The sequence below is a fragment of the Dipodomys ordii genome, unplaced genomic scaffold, assembly GCF_000151885.1.
Source record: "Dipodomys ordii isolate 6190 unplaced genomic scaffold, Dord_2.0 Scaffold40, whole genome shotgun sequence".
Taxonomy (NCBI): Eukaryota; Metazoa; Chordata; class Mammalia; order Rodentia; family Heteromyidae; genus Dipodomys; species Dipodomys ordii.
In genome coordinates, this window is record NW_012267256.1 from 2,629,175 (window position 1) to 2,645,396 (window position 16,222).

Consider the following 16,222-nt stretch of genomic DNA (forward strand, 5'->3'; position numbering starts at 1 on the left):
GAGGAGGAGGAGGAGGAGGAGGAGGAGGAGGAGGAGGAGGAGAACAAGGCACATGTGAAGGCCAGGGCAATGGGCATGTTCACTAAGTACTTCGCTAATATTTATTATGGGCCTTGTATGGGCCAAGTACTCCTGGGTAGGTCTGGGGAATCTGCGGTGAACAACAGTCTCTCATTCTCATAGAAGCTACATCTTAGAAGGGAAAACAGGTAAAGGAGATAGATAAGTAAACTTAAACAGCAGGCAGGCTCCCCTCTTCTGGTCTCTTAGCTCACAGAGTAAGGGCACGGAGCTGGAAGAATCGGCTCTCTGCGGAGGCAGCGAGGCGTGTGAACCGAGCTGGGCGGGAGCGGCGCAGACCTTGCAGGGGTGCGCGAGGCAGGACAGACAGCAGATGCAAAGGTCTTGCGGTAGAGGCGGGCAGGAAGGCCTGAGTGCAGGCGAGAGACCACCCAGGCACAGCACGGGAGAGAGGGAAAGGCACATATAGGAGGATTCTAATGAACCGAAAAGATTCATCTCCGTGGAACGGGAAACCACCTGAAATGAACTGCGTTGGTGTGCTCACAGCACCTCTGGTGGTGGGAAGAGCACCGAGGAGGGTGACCAGTCAGAGCGCTGCTGCCCCGGTCTCCTTGGTGAGTCCAGCTGCGCGGGTAACTTGTAGGGCAGACGCTCACTAGAGATGAGATGGTTCAAGAAACAGGATGAAATCATGGGTTGATTCAGCTGGGTCCCTCAATCAGCCAGACTGACAATGGCTCCAAATAGAGGAAGAAGCTAAGCCTGTGGAAAGTCCTTAATAAATGAGGGGGCAACTCCCTAGCAAGCTGGAAAAGGGGCCAATTCAAACAGCACCTATTTGCAAAAAAGCCGTTTTTGGGGTGTGTGTGTGTGTATAAAATGGTGAAGAGGGGTGTGTGTGTATGTGTGTTAGTGTGTATAAAATAGTGAAAGGGTGGTGTGTGTGTGTGTGTGGTATTTTCAGCCATTCCTACCACACGCCTTCCTGGAGCGGGTGAATGAGCCAGGGTTCCGCTCAGGTAAGTGGGAGAAGGTGGAAAGGCAATAATGTCTGAGAAGCAAGGCTGAGATTCTGAGAAATGATGACCCAGAAAAAGGCTAATTGATTTAGCAATTAGGAGGGTCATGAAGACTAAATCTTAAAGGAAGGGAAGGAAGGTTATTCCAAGTTCAGATGGTGTCACACATTCTTAATGGTGCTTTCCTTTGGCCGACACAGCTTTCTCTCCTGTAGAATCACTAACTGGGTTTTAAAAAGCCTTGAGAATTTAAATAGTTGAGAACCCAGACATGCACTTTCTTCCAAGGTCACCCACGGGGTCGTTTTCAGCTTAACCACTCAGTAAGCACCCAGTATATGGCTGGCACTTCCTCTGAGAGGATTCAAATGAACCTCAAGAGCCTAATTAATTGCCTGAAGGACGTATGTAACGTGGCTCTCTTGTCTGCCATCTGTGTACACACGGTATTTAGGGCTGGAGAAACTAAAGCTCACGCAGTATTATACTAACCCGTCTCAGCAAGCTCTTTCTCGGGGAGAAGGGTGAGAGGTTTTGAACTCATGGCCCCCTGTGTTTACTCAGCCATACTTCTAACCGTGCTTTTGACTGGTTATTTTGGAGATGGAGTTTAGGGTAACTTTTCTATCCAGGTTGGCCTTGAAATTCAGTCTTCCAGATCTCATCCTCCTCGACAGCAAGAATTAGAGGTGTGGGCTATAGGTGCCACCTCAATAAACCCTTTAATATACAACCAGACTCTGAGAAGAAAGCCAGTATTTCTAAGATTCAGCGAAGCCAGGCTCTGAAGACCATTCTCTACATAGCTCAATTGAGTGCAACCTATACTGTGATATAAATGTTATGCTAAGTAGAACATTAGGCAACACAACAACTTGGCTACATATGGCTTATAATCTAGGAATGATGATTAGAAAAGTGTAGAACTGCGGCCTATAATACATGGTGGTACTGGGGTTTGAACTCGGGGCCTTGCACTTGCTAGTCAAGTGCTTCACTTGAGCTCCATACCTCCATCTTATCTGTACATTCAGATAAGTGGCCCAGGGCTGGCTTTGGGATCCTATCTCGGGCCTCTCAGATAGCTGGGATGCCTGCCACTCACCAAAATGCCTGACCTGTTCTTGTGAAAGGGAGGGTCTCGCTCAATTTTGTCTGGTTGGCTTTGAACTATGATCTTCCTGATGTCTCCCTTTCAAGTAGCTGGGATTATGGGCCCCAATAGGAAGCATAATTCTGAGGTGGTTTATTAAGAAAGATAACATTTCTGTCTCCTGGGAGATATATGAGACTAGGGATGGGTTTTAAAGAATGAAAGAATTTCACACAGGAGAAAGACAAAACATTCATAGAGAATAAGGGCTCCATAAGGATGGCATAGAATGATCGGGAAGATTCCTGGATTGGTTTTAATTCAGAAATTCATCTGTTCAACACAAAGTGGAGAAGCTGGCCAGAACCACAGTCCAAAACAGAGGAGCAGGTGTATTAGCTTAGACCATAATGCTATAAAAGGGGCAGTCAGAATGCTGGCGTGAGACTGCGCAGGCAGATTCACGAGAGGGCTTTGGCAGCAAGAGAAGGAGTGATAATACTGGAGGCAAAGCCATTCCAAAAACAAGTAAATACGTTCAGTAGTAAGGAGTAGGGAAAGTTCTACAAGTTAGATCTTGATGGGCCCCCAAGGCCCAGGAGTTGAAGGCTTGGGATTCATCTTCTGCAGCTACTTAGAGGTGGCAGAATCTGTGGGAAGCTGGACTGAGAAACATGAGGTCGCTGAAGGGGTCATGTGGAAGAGAACACCTGAGCACTTCCTATGGTTCTCACTGTCTTCCCGTGGCGGGCAGCGAGCAGGGTCCCGGTGCAGCCCCGTTACCATCGACCGCTTTGCCCCTGACTCAGCAGCAGAGGAGGTTTTTAGGGTTTGAACCTGAGAGCCCAAAGAAACCTTTCCACCTCGTAAGTTCCTCATCCCGGGCCTTGTGCCACAGGGATGGAAGGCTGGCGAGAAACAAATAAGACTAATTACCTAGAGCAGAGTGCTGAGCAGCCTGTGAAATAAGCAAGCGTGATGGCGACTGACTAGCAGCAGCCACAGATAGACACTTCCGTGGGCCTGGAGAGATGCAAGAAGGGAGCCAACACGAAATCAGAAGTGAAAATGACTTGTCCAAAAAGAAAGAAAGGAGAGTAAATTGGTTAAGACCCAGTGTGTGACAGCATTTGCTGATTATAATGAATATAAACTATAAAAAATACAGAGACGCCTGGTGGACATGGCCACCCCAAATTAGCAACTGGGCTAGAAGCAGAGGGTAACAGGAGGACTAACAAGTAGTGATCTACATTCCTCTCCCAGAAGACAGCCGTGTGTGTGTGTGCAAGCACACACAGGCATGCAGCAAGTGACGCTACAACGACACAGCGGCTAGGAGACAGAAGTGAAAAGAACACAAGACAGCTGAGAAAAAATACGAATTTGGACTTTCTAATAGAACTGTATTTCCAAGTATCTAGGCACTGCAGTTTACACCTTTAAACATTTAATTATCTTTAAGTAGTTGTACCAAGGAGTTGCCATTTATAATTCATACTTTTAAAAACGGGCATTCGAGTGGTTAGTTTGGGGGGAGGGTCGTGCGAGGAAACATACTGAAAGAAAAGTCTTTGGACTTCTCACCTCTGCCTCATGTCTCCTCTTTAAAAAGCTGCAATTCCCTTAGGCTGTATTCATCCCCTTGTGACCTGGCCACATCTTCAAGTTCTCAATCTCTCACAAAATAGCACTAATCCTTACATTCACATTTATAGATCTGAATTCATAAAGTAAATAGAAAATTGGGCTCTATGTAGCACATGAGCCACGGAGCAGTCGCACAGGATTTTATTATCAAGGAATTACTCCATAAAAGCAAACCATTTCCGAAGCTGCGACTGGAAACCCATAAAGTCAAGGTCTTTTGTTTTCCTACATGTGCGTGTCATATTCCATAAAACAATTAGTCCCATCACTTTAATCAAATGGATACATCCTAAGCCCTGTTTACACTCATCTTAAATTTAAGTAGCAGATGAGTGTAAAAATCCATTTCTGGCATATACTGAAGTTAAATTATAGTCATTCCAATCGCCTGAACAGACAAGAGGACCAAAAGTAAATGATCAAATAAATGCTACTTTATGAGTGCAGGATACATATTTAATCATAACTTTGATAATATCCTGCAATTCATTTTGTAAAAATAATTAAAACAGAGACATACAATTTTTATGTCTTTCTAAGGAAAGGTAGTTAGTTACTTGGAGAGTGTGCAGTAGGGGTGATTTAGTACATCTAATGTTCTAACCTCACAAGTACTTTACAAGGCTTTCTGTTAGAAAAAAAAAACATAAGGCAAAGTTACATAATTCCATGTTTTATGATCTGGAGAGCCAACATAATCATTATATTTATTTTTGCTATGAAAATCTATAGTAAGTGCACATGTTATCTCTGCCAGGTGCTAGTGAACCATGTCTATAATCCTAGCTACTCAGGAGGCTGAGATTGGAGAATCTTGGTTGGGGCCAGCTTGGGCATACAAATAGACTCTTATTGTTGATTAACCAGCCAAATGGTTAGAGCTGAAAGTATGGCTCAACTGCGAGAGCAACAACTATGAGCAAAACTTAAGCCAAGTGAGAGTTCAAAGCCCTGCATTCAAGTCCCAGTACCAGCACACACACACATACACACACATAACACAAAAGAATAAGAATTGAGTTATGCTGACGCTGTGGCATAAAGACATACTGATAACAGAAAAGAGGTACAAATACCAAATCCAATCTTCATTACTCTACTCCCTGCCACAAACCATTCCTTCCACTACATAAGCACCTTAAAAATACGTGGGGCAAAGCTGACCAGGAAATGATGTCCTAAGCAACTCAACAACTACTATATACATAAATAACATGGCAGTAAATACAGCAATATTATAAGGATGTTCATCCTCCATCCTCCTTGTGCAGAAGGTATCATATGATAGAGGTGAACCAAACAAAACTCACAAAGTGAACACAGTAAACTGTGGGTGATGTCATTATTCTTAGTGGTCAACATGCAAAAATCACAAAGCAACCCTGACTCTACCATAATCCTGACTCTATTTTCTGTCAACTGGCCAACCACATCATAGGCCTGTTGCTTTTCCTGGTGTAGTCATGTTCCAAAGGATCAGGTATTCGCACTTCTAGGAACAAATATTCTCAGTAAGCTTTCAATCCATCAACTCTCCCAAATGTATCTTTAAAACTTTATAGGCCAAGAGTTGAGCTTTACAAAGGAGGAACGCCTGACTGAAAGGTCAGAAGCAGCCCGAGTCAGACCAACTATGATTTCATGGTAGTTCAGTGGGCCAGCCTCTAAATCGAGACTGCCTCTGCTTTGGATCTACCTGACACACGCATCCTCCTTACTGCCTCAAAGCAACAGCAACCCCGAGAAGAAGCCCCCTTCTAATGGCTACACTCCAGTTCAGGTGCCACTGCCGGTGACCAGCAGAGACAAGCACGTGCCCTCCGGGAAGCCCCTGTGGCTCCCCCAGCTCATCCATCTGCTCCTACGGGATTTTAGATATTTGAATTGTTATTTGATGAGCCCCATGACCTTGTTACTTAGTCACTGTTTGAAATAGATCAAACCTTCACCTCCAAATACATCAGGGTTCTTGGTCAACAAAACTTGTCAGTCAGTCAACAACTATTTGCAAAACACACACAGGTACACAGCATTTTATGGTAATTGATATTTATACCTTCAACTCTCAAGGAACTCAAAGTCTAATTTGCCTTGTTTCCCTTATTAGTCAGTCAAATATTTACTGAGCAAGTGGTCTATGGAGCTGGCATTGTTTGCTGCAGTGGGGAAGTTTAGAGACCTGAAGTGAGGCAGTGAGCCACAGAGACTGGGAGGGAGAAAGAACGAAGATTCACAGCAAATGCTCTCCTAGGCAAGCCTCTAGGGAAGTCTTCGGGGACGAGGACGTCTGGTGCTACTGAGATTCAAGTCTGGACAGCACTGGAGTCTGGAGAGGCAGCGGGCGGAGGGGCGAGGACAGCCTACACGGCATGTTTCCCAGAGCAGAGGGAAAACCAGCAAGGAAGAACTGGTAGAACTGTAGAGGACACTCCTCCTATCTGGGAAGATGGAGCCAACTTAGAAAGATCTGAGCTTGAGGAGCGATACAAAGGTGTATTTACACGGAAATGAAGAGAGGTGCTGGGAGATTAGAATACACTAGAGAAGGCTGCAAGGCAAGTGTGCTGTGTTTGTTTGGTCTCCTACAACTCAAGTGGGCTACGCATTAACTTCTAAGTGTCCAGTCCCAGTACAAGAACGAGAAATTCTAGAAATAAACTGAAATAAAAATCCAGATTGAATTTTTTTTTGGTAGTTTTGAGGCTTGGCTTGCACATCCAGGTTTGCATATAATAACCAGACATTTTATTTTTCCTGGTCCTAGGTGCTGAGGTCCTTTTTGGTCAAGGCTAGCGCTCTACTACTTGAGCCACAGTGCCACTTCCAGTTTTTACTGTGATTAATTGGAGGTAGGAGTCTCAGGGACTTTCCTACTCTGGCTGGCTTTGAACTGCTATCCTTAGAACCCAGCATCCTCAGTAGGTAGGATTACAGGAGCAGGCTTAATCCTACTTTTAGAATAACAAATCGCCTTAAAATGGGCACTAGTCACGTCGTGGGAAAGCCTCCCTGCTGGAGCTGCTTGGCTGCTTTCATTTCCTTCTTCAACCCGAAGGATTAGTTATTTTTACTGTAAAGGTGATGTTCAGAGGGGTTACAGTCTGGTAAGTCAGGTGAGTGCATTTCTTTTTGAACAGTGTCATCCCCTCCCTCATTTCCTCCCAATTCCTCTCCCCCAAATCGTATAGTTCATTTCCAGCCTAGTGTCTAGTGAGTACCACTGCTGAGTTAGCTCATCCCTCGGTCCCACTGTTCTCTTCGTATCATATCAATCTTGTGCCTTTCAATATGAAGGGTTTTTGTTTTTGTTTTTTTTGGTCCGGTCATGGGGCCTGAACTCTGGGCCTGGGCGCTGTCCCTCAGCTCTTCAGCTCAAGGCTGGCGCTCTACCACTTGAGCCACAGCGCCACTTCTGGCTTTTTTTTTCCTGCTTATGTGGTGCTGAGGAATCGAACCCAGGGCCTCAGGCATGCAAGGCCAAGCGCTCTACCCCTGAGCCACCTTCCCAGCCCTCAATATGAAGGTTTTAAACTGAACACGCAAAACCCAACCTATTGCCTCTTTTCTCCTGCTAGAGAAATTAAAATTGCAAGTAAGAAAGTAAACTAGTAACCCGAGGCTAACTGTGCTCACATTCTAAAAGGCGAGCAGGGAGTGAGCAGGGCGTGGCAGTCACAAGGTACTCACGGTTTTCCTCCAGGAATGCCGGTCAGGTTTGGCGGTATCGCTGGCACACGCATATGGTGGTGTGGATCAAATCCCACCTAGAATGTTTCCCAAACAAGACAACATACACAAGCACAATTATATCCACTTGTTTTTATCTTAGTTTCTTTTCTAAAACCCGGGGCAATTTTTTGAAATTACATGTTTAAAGATATGAGCAGATGCATTTATTGATAAAGCAACAGGGATCTAAGACTTCCATATGCAGGGATGGAACTCAGATCAAACAAACATACTAAGTGAAGCACTTAACAGAAGCACAGAACTAATTATATTCATTATTCTAGGCAATCTAGTTCTGTAGGTTTAAAATGTCAAAAACAATATTAATTTTAAAAGATACAAAGCCAAAGAAACTTTCTACCTTCCAAACAACAAAAACCCCTAGACATAATCATAGGCAGCGTAATTTACAAATACACTCTCCTACGTCTATGAAAACCTCCTCCAGTGCAAAGTGCATTCAGAGCCGCTGAGCGTACCACGGGGGAGCGTCCGTAGGCGGCGGCGGCGGCGGCAGCGGCGGCGGCCGCGCTCATCTGCGGGGAGATGTTGTGCAGCCCTGCGTAGGCAGCTCCTGGGCTGGTCAGCTCCCCATTCATGCCAGCATGAGGAACAATCCCAAACGGGGTGGGGTATGGACAGGGTACGGCCATTGGAGTCCTTAAGCTGGACGCTGCAGGACACAGTGGAAGGGGGAGGAAAAACCAAGAGTACATGAAGTAGTCCTGAAGACGCCTTTTAATATGTTTAAAAAAATGGCAGCCTGCCTGGTGCTGGTGGGTCATGCCTGTAACCTCAGGAGGCGGAGATGGATGGATCACAGTTCAAAGCCAACCCAGGCAAAAAAAGTGGGAGAGCCTTGAGCACAAAGAGGCTCAGAGACAGTGCCCAAGCTCTGAGTTCAAGCCACAGAACTGGTAGGGGACCCCACCCCCAAACCAACCTATAGAACAACTGAATGAATTTTAACCTCAACAGTCATTCAAGTCTTCAGAGGATTCATTCATTCCTCTTCTTTTTTTGTGTCAGCCTTAGGGTTTGAATTTATGGCCAGGGCACTGGTTCTGGAGCTTTTTGATCAAGGCTAACACTCTAACACTTGAGCCACAGCCCCACTCTCTTCTTTTTGGTGGTTAATTGGAGATACATCTCATGGCCTTTCCTGCCTGGGCTGGTTTGAACTGCAATCCTCAGATCTCAGCCTCGGGAGTATTAGCATTATAGGCATGAGCCACTGGTGTCTGGCTCATATATATATATTTCTTTCTTGCTGGTACCAGGACTTAAACTTAGGGGCTTGGGTTTACTTGGGTGTTATGCTTATGGATGGATTCTGCCACTTGAGTCATGTCCCTAGCCCAACTTTTTTTGCTAATTATTTTTGAATTGGAGTCCAGCATATTTTTCTACCTGGCCTGGCTCTGAGTTTTAATCCTCCAGACCCCAATCCCTTGGGGATTATAAGGAGCTGCCTCCCAGTACCAGGTGGCATTCATGTTTTACTGATTACCTTCTATGTGCTAAACATGGCTAGTTGAGGATAAACAGCTTTTGGTTAGTAGCCCAACCCTGGGTCATCATGTTAATGTTTTTGTTTTTGGTTGGCTGGTTGTTGTTGGGCTTGTATTGGGTTTGGCTACAGTCCCTGGGCCTCTGTGTGCTCAAGGCTAGAACTAGCAAAGCACCACTTCTGGTTTTTGAGTGGTTCTAATTAGAGATACAGGTCTCACAGGGACTTTGCTCCCTGGGCTGGCTTTAAAACGTGATCCTTGGATCTCAGCTTCCTGAGTAGCTAGGATTGCAGATGTGATCCACTGGCACCTAGCTTAATGTACTTCTTAATCACTTTAACTTCTTTATAAAACAGAAATATAAATATAGAAAAACACGTGTCTCACTAACCCAAGGGATCCACTCCTGGTGGTTTTCCTGGTCCAGGCCTCAATCCTGGGGTGGAGTTACTGCCTGGGGTAGGCGCATCTGTGCGTGGAGTAGGGGTACTGGACTTTGAAACAGGAGTAGTAGATTTTTCATTCTGACAAGAGATGTACCAGCCATGAGAACACAGATTTAACAAAAGTGTTAATATTAAGGTGAACAAAACACAAAGGAAACGGAAGAAGAGAACAGCAAGGGTTTCTTCAGCTTGGTTTTTTACATTAATAATGACCTAGGAAAAGCAAAGGAGGTTGGATCCAGAGGCCATGCACTAAAGCTGACTTTATGGAGCTGACCATTTCTAGAAAACAAGTCTGAGCTGGAAGGCAAAAAAGTGTTGGCAAGTCAGGGTGTTCTATGGGTAGTGGGCTACTTGTTGGTGGCTCTGGACTCAGAACGACTGGTTTAAGTGGTACCCAGGGAACTGTTACGTTGGAACTGGCTTTGCCCGGGTAACAGGTGCCATCAGAAAGACCCAAACCTGAACTTCCACAGAGACTCGGAGCAGGGAGCTGCCACAGAAAGGCCAGAAGGGCAGCAGAGAGCAGGAAAAATCAAAAGCGAGATAACAAAACCTAGCACAGTCTTTCTGCTAGACACATCTTTTTAATTTGCACACAAACTGTAGAATTTTCTTTCCTTTGGCTGTGAACTCAAAGGTATTTGAAAACTGAATTCAGCTTTTTTTTTTAAGTGAAGGAAATAAAGAGTGACATAATTAGTGAAGCAAAAAAATGGACCACACAAAAATCCCATTAATGGCACAGCCACAGAAAGAGGCATGCAGGGAGATTATCCTGGCTTGTAAGCAGTTCCTTTTTGCATTTGTGATCTGTGGTGAGTCAAGATAGACTTTTGTAAGTGCCAGATTATTCTTTAGGTAGGAAGGGAACATTATTGCAGTCAAATATAGCTGGGTAATTCAAGCAAACCTAGTAAGAAAATGACACTGAATTTCCCAAGTTCATGCTGAACTACAACCTGTCTTCATACCCCAGTGTGGAGATGTATCTCCATTTATCCATATCCCTCTCCTAATCTTACAAAAAGACTCCAAAAGAAACACTCTTTACTGACAAGTTAGTAGATCTTTCTACCCTAAAAACACGTTGGCTAAACTAAACATAAAACACTAGACATATACATCATTTGGAAATCAACGCCCTGTAAAAAGGTAAATAACGTTTAAAATCAAATTTAATCTTAAATCTGTCTTTAAACTGGCGGTAACAAAGAAGATGAAGAAAAGCTGCTCACAAGGCTAAGTTCTTTGGATTTGGAGGAAGGAGTACTGCTGGAAGAGGCGATGGAGGCGGGGCTGATGGGGGCGTCCTTCTTGAGCAAGCGGGTCTTGTCCAGGCCATTCTCTCGTGGGGAGTGCGCTGGGCTCCCGCGCGGGGAGGAGGGGTCCTGCAAAGGAATACCAGGGGCAGCAACACTTACGCTCATGCACAGCACAGGGGTCTCAGGCGGGGACATTTTTAGCTGAGATGTTAGCTAGAAGTTTACCTTAAAATGCACTATGTTCTGGAATAGATAACAACAATCCCTCAAATTATACACATTAGTAATTACTGTACATTCATTGTCTATTACTTATTATATAAACTAAGTTATTTATATAATTATATATTGTATATTATACAACTATTATGTATTAACTATAATATCAATTATAATAAGTGTATCTATATGTATGTGTATATATGTGTGTGTGTGTGTATATATATATATGTATTTGGTTTTAATACATATATATATATATATGTATTTGGTGTGTGTATATATATATATATATATATATGAATTTAGACTATTGATATAAAACAAATAATAAAACCCCACCCATTTGCAATCTGCTTGGCAGTAAGATCTGACCACTGACTTCTGACGCTGACTAGAACTGGCAGAGAACTGTACTTGCTCATCCCAGAAAAGCATCAAGGAACACATCAAATCAGCAATAAATAATTTCTCACCTAAACAGCACATGGCTTCATAAGGACACTGGCAACACTGTTTTAGCTACTACTGGTGTGTCCACTAGCCTTCGTTACAGCTGGGTAGGAGTGGGGAGTCAAGTTACTCTAGAACATACCTCGTTGGAGACGTCCACCACCAAGTTGTCATCACTCTTCTCGCCGTCACTGTCCTGGATACATAAAGAGGAAATGTTATCTCCAGCCCAGACGAAAGCATTCACAGAGTTAGCTAGATGTACATAACATGAATCCCGCCTAAACTCTCCATATATGAAAAAAACAAATGTCAAAAAAGTATTCAACTCCTGACTATCTGCTTAACTTTAATCTTCATGAAGAGTAGGTAAGGTGGGCAGTGATTCCATTTTCCAGTTTAGAAAATGGGAGATTTGCCTTTTAAAGAAAATTTGTTAAGTAAGTGTGCAAAGGGCTTCCGTTTCAGCATCTGAATTCATTAAAAAAAAATACAGAACAACAAAAACTTAAGTGAATGGAGAGACACTTTTAGATACTGTACTTACAGTATGTAAAAATACAGCATTTAGAGAATACATAAAAACGAGTTCCTTTTTACAAACACGTAAGCAACTATTAATAATAAACTAGAAGGGGGTCGAGAGTCATGGGGGGTGTCTGATTAACTGGAATACACTGAAAACCCATGTGGAAATATAATGATGAAATCCCCCTCCCACTAATGTAAGCTCATAATAAAAAAAGGCAAATATAAGAAAATGGAGGGGAATGGCTTATGACTGTAGACAGAGCTGCAAACTGCAGCTCTGCAGGGGTGGGCCGCGTTTGGAACTTAGCTGCCACAGTGTTGGAGTGAGAGGCAAACCCCCGGGTTTCTGGCTTCCTGTGAGGTCTGCAGTTCTCAGGAGGGAAACCGAGCTGCAGCCACCTGCTGCAACACAGTTCCCACCCACCTGCAGCTCGTTCTGCTGTGGGACCTCCAGGCCTCCGTAGAAAGTGAGCTTCCACCATGCCAGGGACATGTTACCTGTCTGTCCACATAACTTACTAAGGGATTCCTCAACACACAAGTCTAACAAATTTTCTATGATGTTACCTTTTCCTTTAAGTCACAGAAAATGCCTGCACCCTGAAATACGTAGCAGGGAGCAAACAGCTCTCTGAAATTATACCACAGAATCCCCAAATCTGTTATTAGCTGCTGGATAAAGAGTCTAGCTTCTCACATACAAAAAGACATGCATCTGCTGCACACACACAGGACGTCAGCAACTCAGAACTATCAAGGAGAAAGGTAACATATTTTTTTCTCCTAAAGAATGTTGTCTTGTGTTGTAGGCTTTGATGGCGATAAACAGCAAAGCTAACTAGCCTTCCGAAAAGCACAGAGGAATGAACTTACGTAACGTGCTGCAATTTCCTTCTCCTCAGTTTTCTGCTTCTTGCTCTCTGAGGAGTAGTCGGAGGAGTTCCTGTGCTTCTCAGCACCTCGGAAGCTGGCCGATGGGGATACCGAAGAGCTCTAGAATTAGAAAGCAAAAGCACAGCTGAGAAATACCACTCATTTAGCAGTTGTATTTTTAAATCACTTGAGACCTTTTTTACGTTTTTGTTCTGCAGTATACACTTGGAAAGCAGCTAAGAGGACACAGGAGAGAGGGGAGAAGTTGAAAAGAAGAAAATAGAGAGGAAAAGGGGAAGGAGGAGAGTAAGACAAGGTGGAAAAGGAAAAGGGTAAGGAAAAAGGAAAAGAACAAGGAACAGGAAACAGATGGTCAGGGAGGAGAGGAATAAGAAAGGACAATAAGGCAGAGCATAAACGGCTCAGAATGGGTTTGCTCTCAAGTACACGTTCATATCATACTGTTAAAACATTTCTACAAGCTTGGGAAAGGAAGAAAAGATAATTCTTTTAAGGGTGCTGATTAATGAGAAGCCATTATTTGGAGGTCCTAATACAGAATTGAATTTAAGCAATACCTAGCCATTTTTCAATTTCAAAAAAAGAGGGCTAGATGTGATGCACATGCCTATATTAGCTACTCAGAAAGCAGAGATAGGAGATTGTGGTTCAAGGCCAGCCAAGGCAAAATAAACAAGCTGGAATGGTGACACACACCATAAAGCAGCTACTCAGAATTCAGTGGTAGGAGCACTGTCGCCCAGGGCCAATCTAGGCAAAAGCATGAGAACTCAAATAAAATCAAACAAAAGCGCAGAGGATTGGGGGCGTGGCTCAAGTGGTAGATCACGCTGAGTTCAAAGCCTAGTACACCCAGGAAGGATGGAAAGGAAGGAAAGAAGGAGGGAAAGACAGAGAGGCAGAGAAAGTCAGGGAAGGGAAGAGGAGAGGAGGGGAAAAGGGGAGGAGCAGAGAAGTGTGAAGTAGAAGGAAGAGAAGAGAAAGTTAAAGAGAAAAATATTTTGTTTTTCCCCCAAAAGATGAAGTATAACAGGAAAACACCTGCAGCCAGGAAATTCCTTTCTTTTTGACTCTTAAAGTTTCGTAAGTCTGCTATAATTTTGCTTCTGGAATCTCAAGAAGCTGAGTGGAGCTAAAAACCAAAAACCAAAAAACCAAACCAGGTTCACATCTCCAGAGACCCTGCTCGCACTGCTTGCAGCCAGCTTCGGGCTCAGGCAGTGAATTCCCACCTCTGCTCTGAACAAGCTGACTGAGGGAAGCCCACACCGCCCGCGGCTCTAATGAGAGCTCGAGGCAGAACGGAACGGGCCTCTCTCTGCAGCAGGAGCAGGTGGCGACTGGGCACCTTTGGGTGGTGTGGAGTCCAGACCTACGGATGAAGAAGTGGAATCGGAGCCGCTGTGTCCTGAGGAACTGGCCAGTGATCATCACTGCCCCAAGAGAGGATGCGAGGGAGAGAGGCGCGGGAGGGGGGCGGCCTGCCCTGGGCCGCTGCTAAGGAGGAACTAGCAAATTCCACAGAGAGGCACACAGGATGGGACTGCCAAGGGCAAAACTAACGCAGCCTGGAAAGAACAGGATAGTCTTGGAAGGCAGTAAGAAGAACATCTGGAGATAGAGAAGAAAGTCCTACAGAGACAAGAGTATCAATCTCTACAGTGACATCTTTGCTAGGCATGTCAACAATCCATTCATCGAACTTGTCAGTAAAGCTCTCCTGGTTTATAACTTATCTTCTGTATTTCATATGTAGTTCACTTGAACTTTTTTTGAGTCTGTTGGTAATAATGAACATTTGTGAAGGTAGACAAGCTTTACCAGGGCCTTTAAATTACAGGAAGCAGTGTCACATCCAGAACTTTGAGGCTCTAGGTTCCATTTTACTTCCACATCCTCTTTTGTGGCAGTTCTAAAACATATTATTGGAGGGTAGTGGTTAGTGGAAGACAGAGATGGCAGCCATGAATGAATGGGTGCCAGCATGAGGGCTGGATAGCTCTAACTCTGTCTTTGTGGGGCCCAGCCCTTTGCCAAGCCTGGATCTTGTACATGCTAGGCACGCATTCTACCATGAAGCTACATCCGCAGCCCCTTTAAGGAATTGTAAAAGCAGAGTACAGACTCTGTTATCTGTATCTCCACTGAGCTCCAGCCTTCATTCAATGTTCCCTCTTCACTTTCACATCACAATTTAATGCAATCTGGTTTTTATGACCACTGAACCCATGAGCCCAGGCTCACCCCCATATTTCAGACCAGAATCTCATCCATTTTCTCCTCATTTGTGGAATTCCTTACTCTTCAAAGACAGATTTTTTTTGACCCACTTGTCTTTACTCTGCCTTAAAACACACACACACACACACACACACACACACACACACACACGGACTTTTTTTCCTTCCATTCACAGGAAATAATTTTGAACTCTTGAGTGTAGCTGCTTCCAAAGTCCTCTTTTCCTTACCCACTCCACAGTCCTGGCTATGTCTCCAACATTAACATGTCCAGCTTGTGTTCCCGGAGGGCTGTGTATTTCCCCTGGCTTACAGAAGGGCTCTTTGACTCAGTTATCTCTCTGTGAGCAGCCTCCTCAACCCTAAGAACCAGTTCGAATGTCCCTTTCCAGAGCTGCTTCGGGTGCTGTCAAGCGGAATGACTCACTCGTCCTGTTCCCTTAAAACATTTGTTCACTTGATGATTGGAGCATGTGCAACGAAGGTACCTCGGTTTGTACACAGATCCACCTCCCGCCGAGGCCGTGGTGCCCCCGGGTTGGAGGTGCCCAGCTCCACCAGCAGCTGGGAACCAGCAGAAATGTTTCTAAACGCAAATGGGTCACCATGCTCCTGCAGGCCTCCTGCTTCAGTCTAGATTCAAAACGCACAGGATATATGGGTGAAACCGCAGACATGAGAGCACTAATTTTTATCAGTTAGAGTACTGATTTGCCAATTCCGACCACTCCCTGGAGTTGGCAGAACACAGCTCTGCTTCTCCTCACTCCTGTCCACCTCGAGGCGCCTTCTCCTCCTCATTTGACATTTTACAAAAAGAAGAAATGTTCAGCCTGTTGATGCTAACACACTACACACCAAGTTGTCTCCACTACTGCAAGTTATTTTTCAAAAGGGAAAAATGGCTTCTAGACAATGATGAACTACCCTCTTAAGATCTGATGCTAAACAGGAATGTCTACTTAGACCTTAACGCTCACTCACTGGCTCTGGCTTTCTCGAGGTGGCCGTTTCTGGTCATGTGGGCAGCATTTACTCTTGAATTTGTACTGCGGGACAGAGTTACACGCTGGAGTTTGCTAGTGAAATGATAAGGTAGCTAATTATCTCTAGCATTTAAAGGTTAATCTCTGCAGTGGGCAGGAGGG

At 44.5% G+C, this 16,222-nt stretch overlaps 1 protein-coding gene across 1 annotated transcript in view; it reads right to left on the reverse strand.

Moving 5' to 3' along the window:
- Tle4 (transducin-like enhancer of split 4) overlaps positions 1-16,222 on the reverse strand; it is a 155,074-nt gene that overhangs the window by 10,502 nt on the left and 128,350 nt on the right. Inside the window, exons 8-13 of the mRNA XM_013018387.1 lie at positions 12,814-12,933; positions 11,552-11,605; positions 10,711-10,863; positions 9,418-9,550; positions 7,995-8,188; positions 7,474-7,550 (exon numbers count right to left, since the gene is read on the reverse strand). Coding sequence (XP_012873841.1) covers positions 7,474-7,550; positions 7,995-8,188; positions 9,418-9,550; positions 10,711-10,863; positions 11,552-11,605; positions 12,814-12,933 — 731 coding nt within the window. The remainder of the gene's footprint in view (positions 1-7,473; positions 7,551-7,994; positions 8,189-9,417; positions 9,551-10,710; positions 10,864-11,551; positions 11,606-12,813; positions 12,934-16,222) is intronic.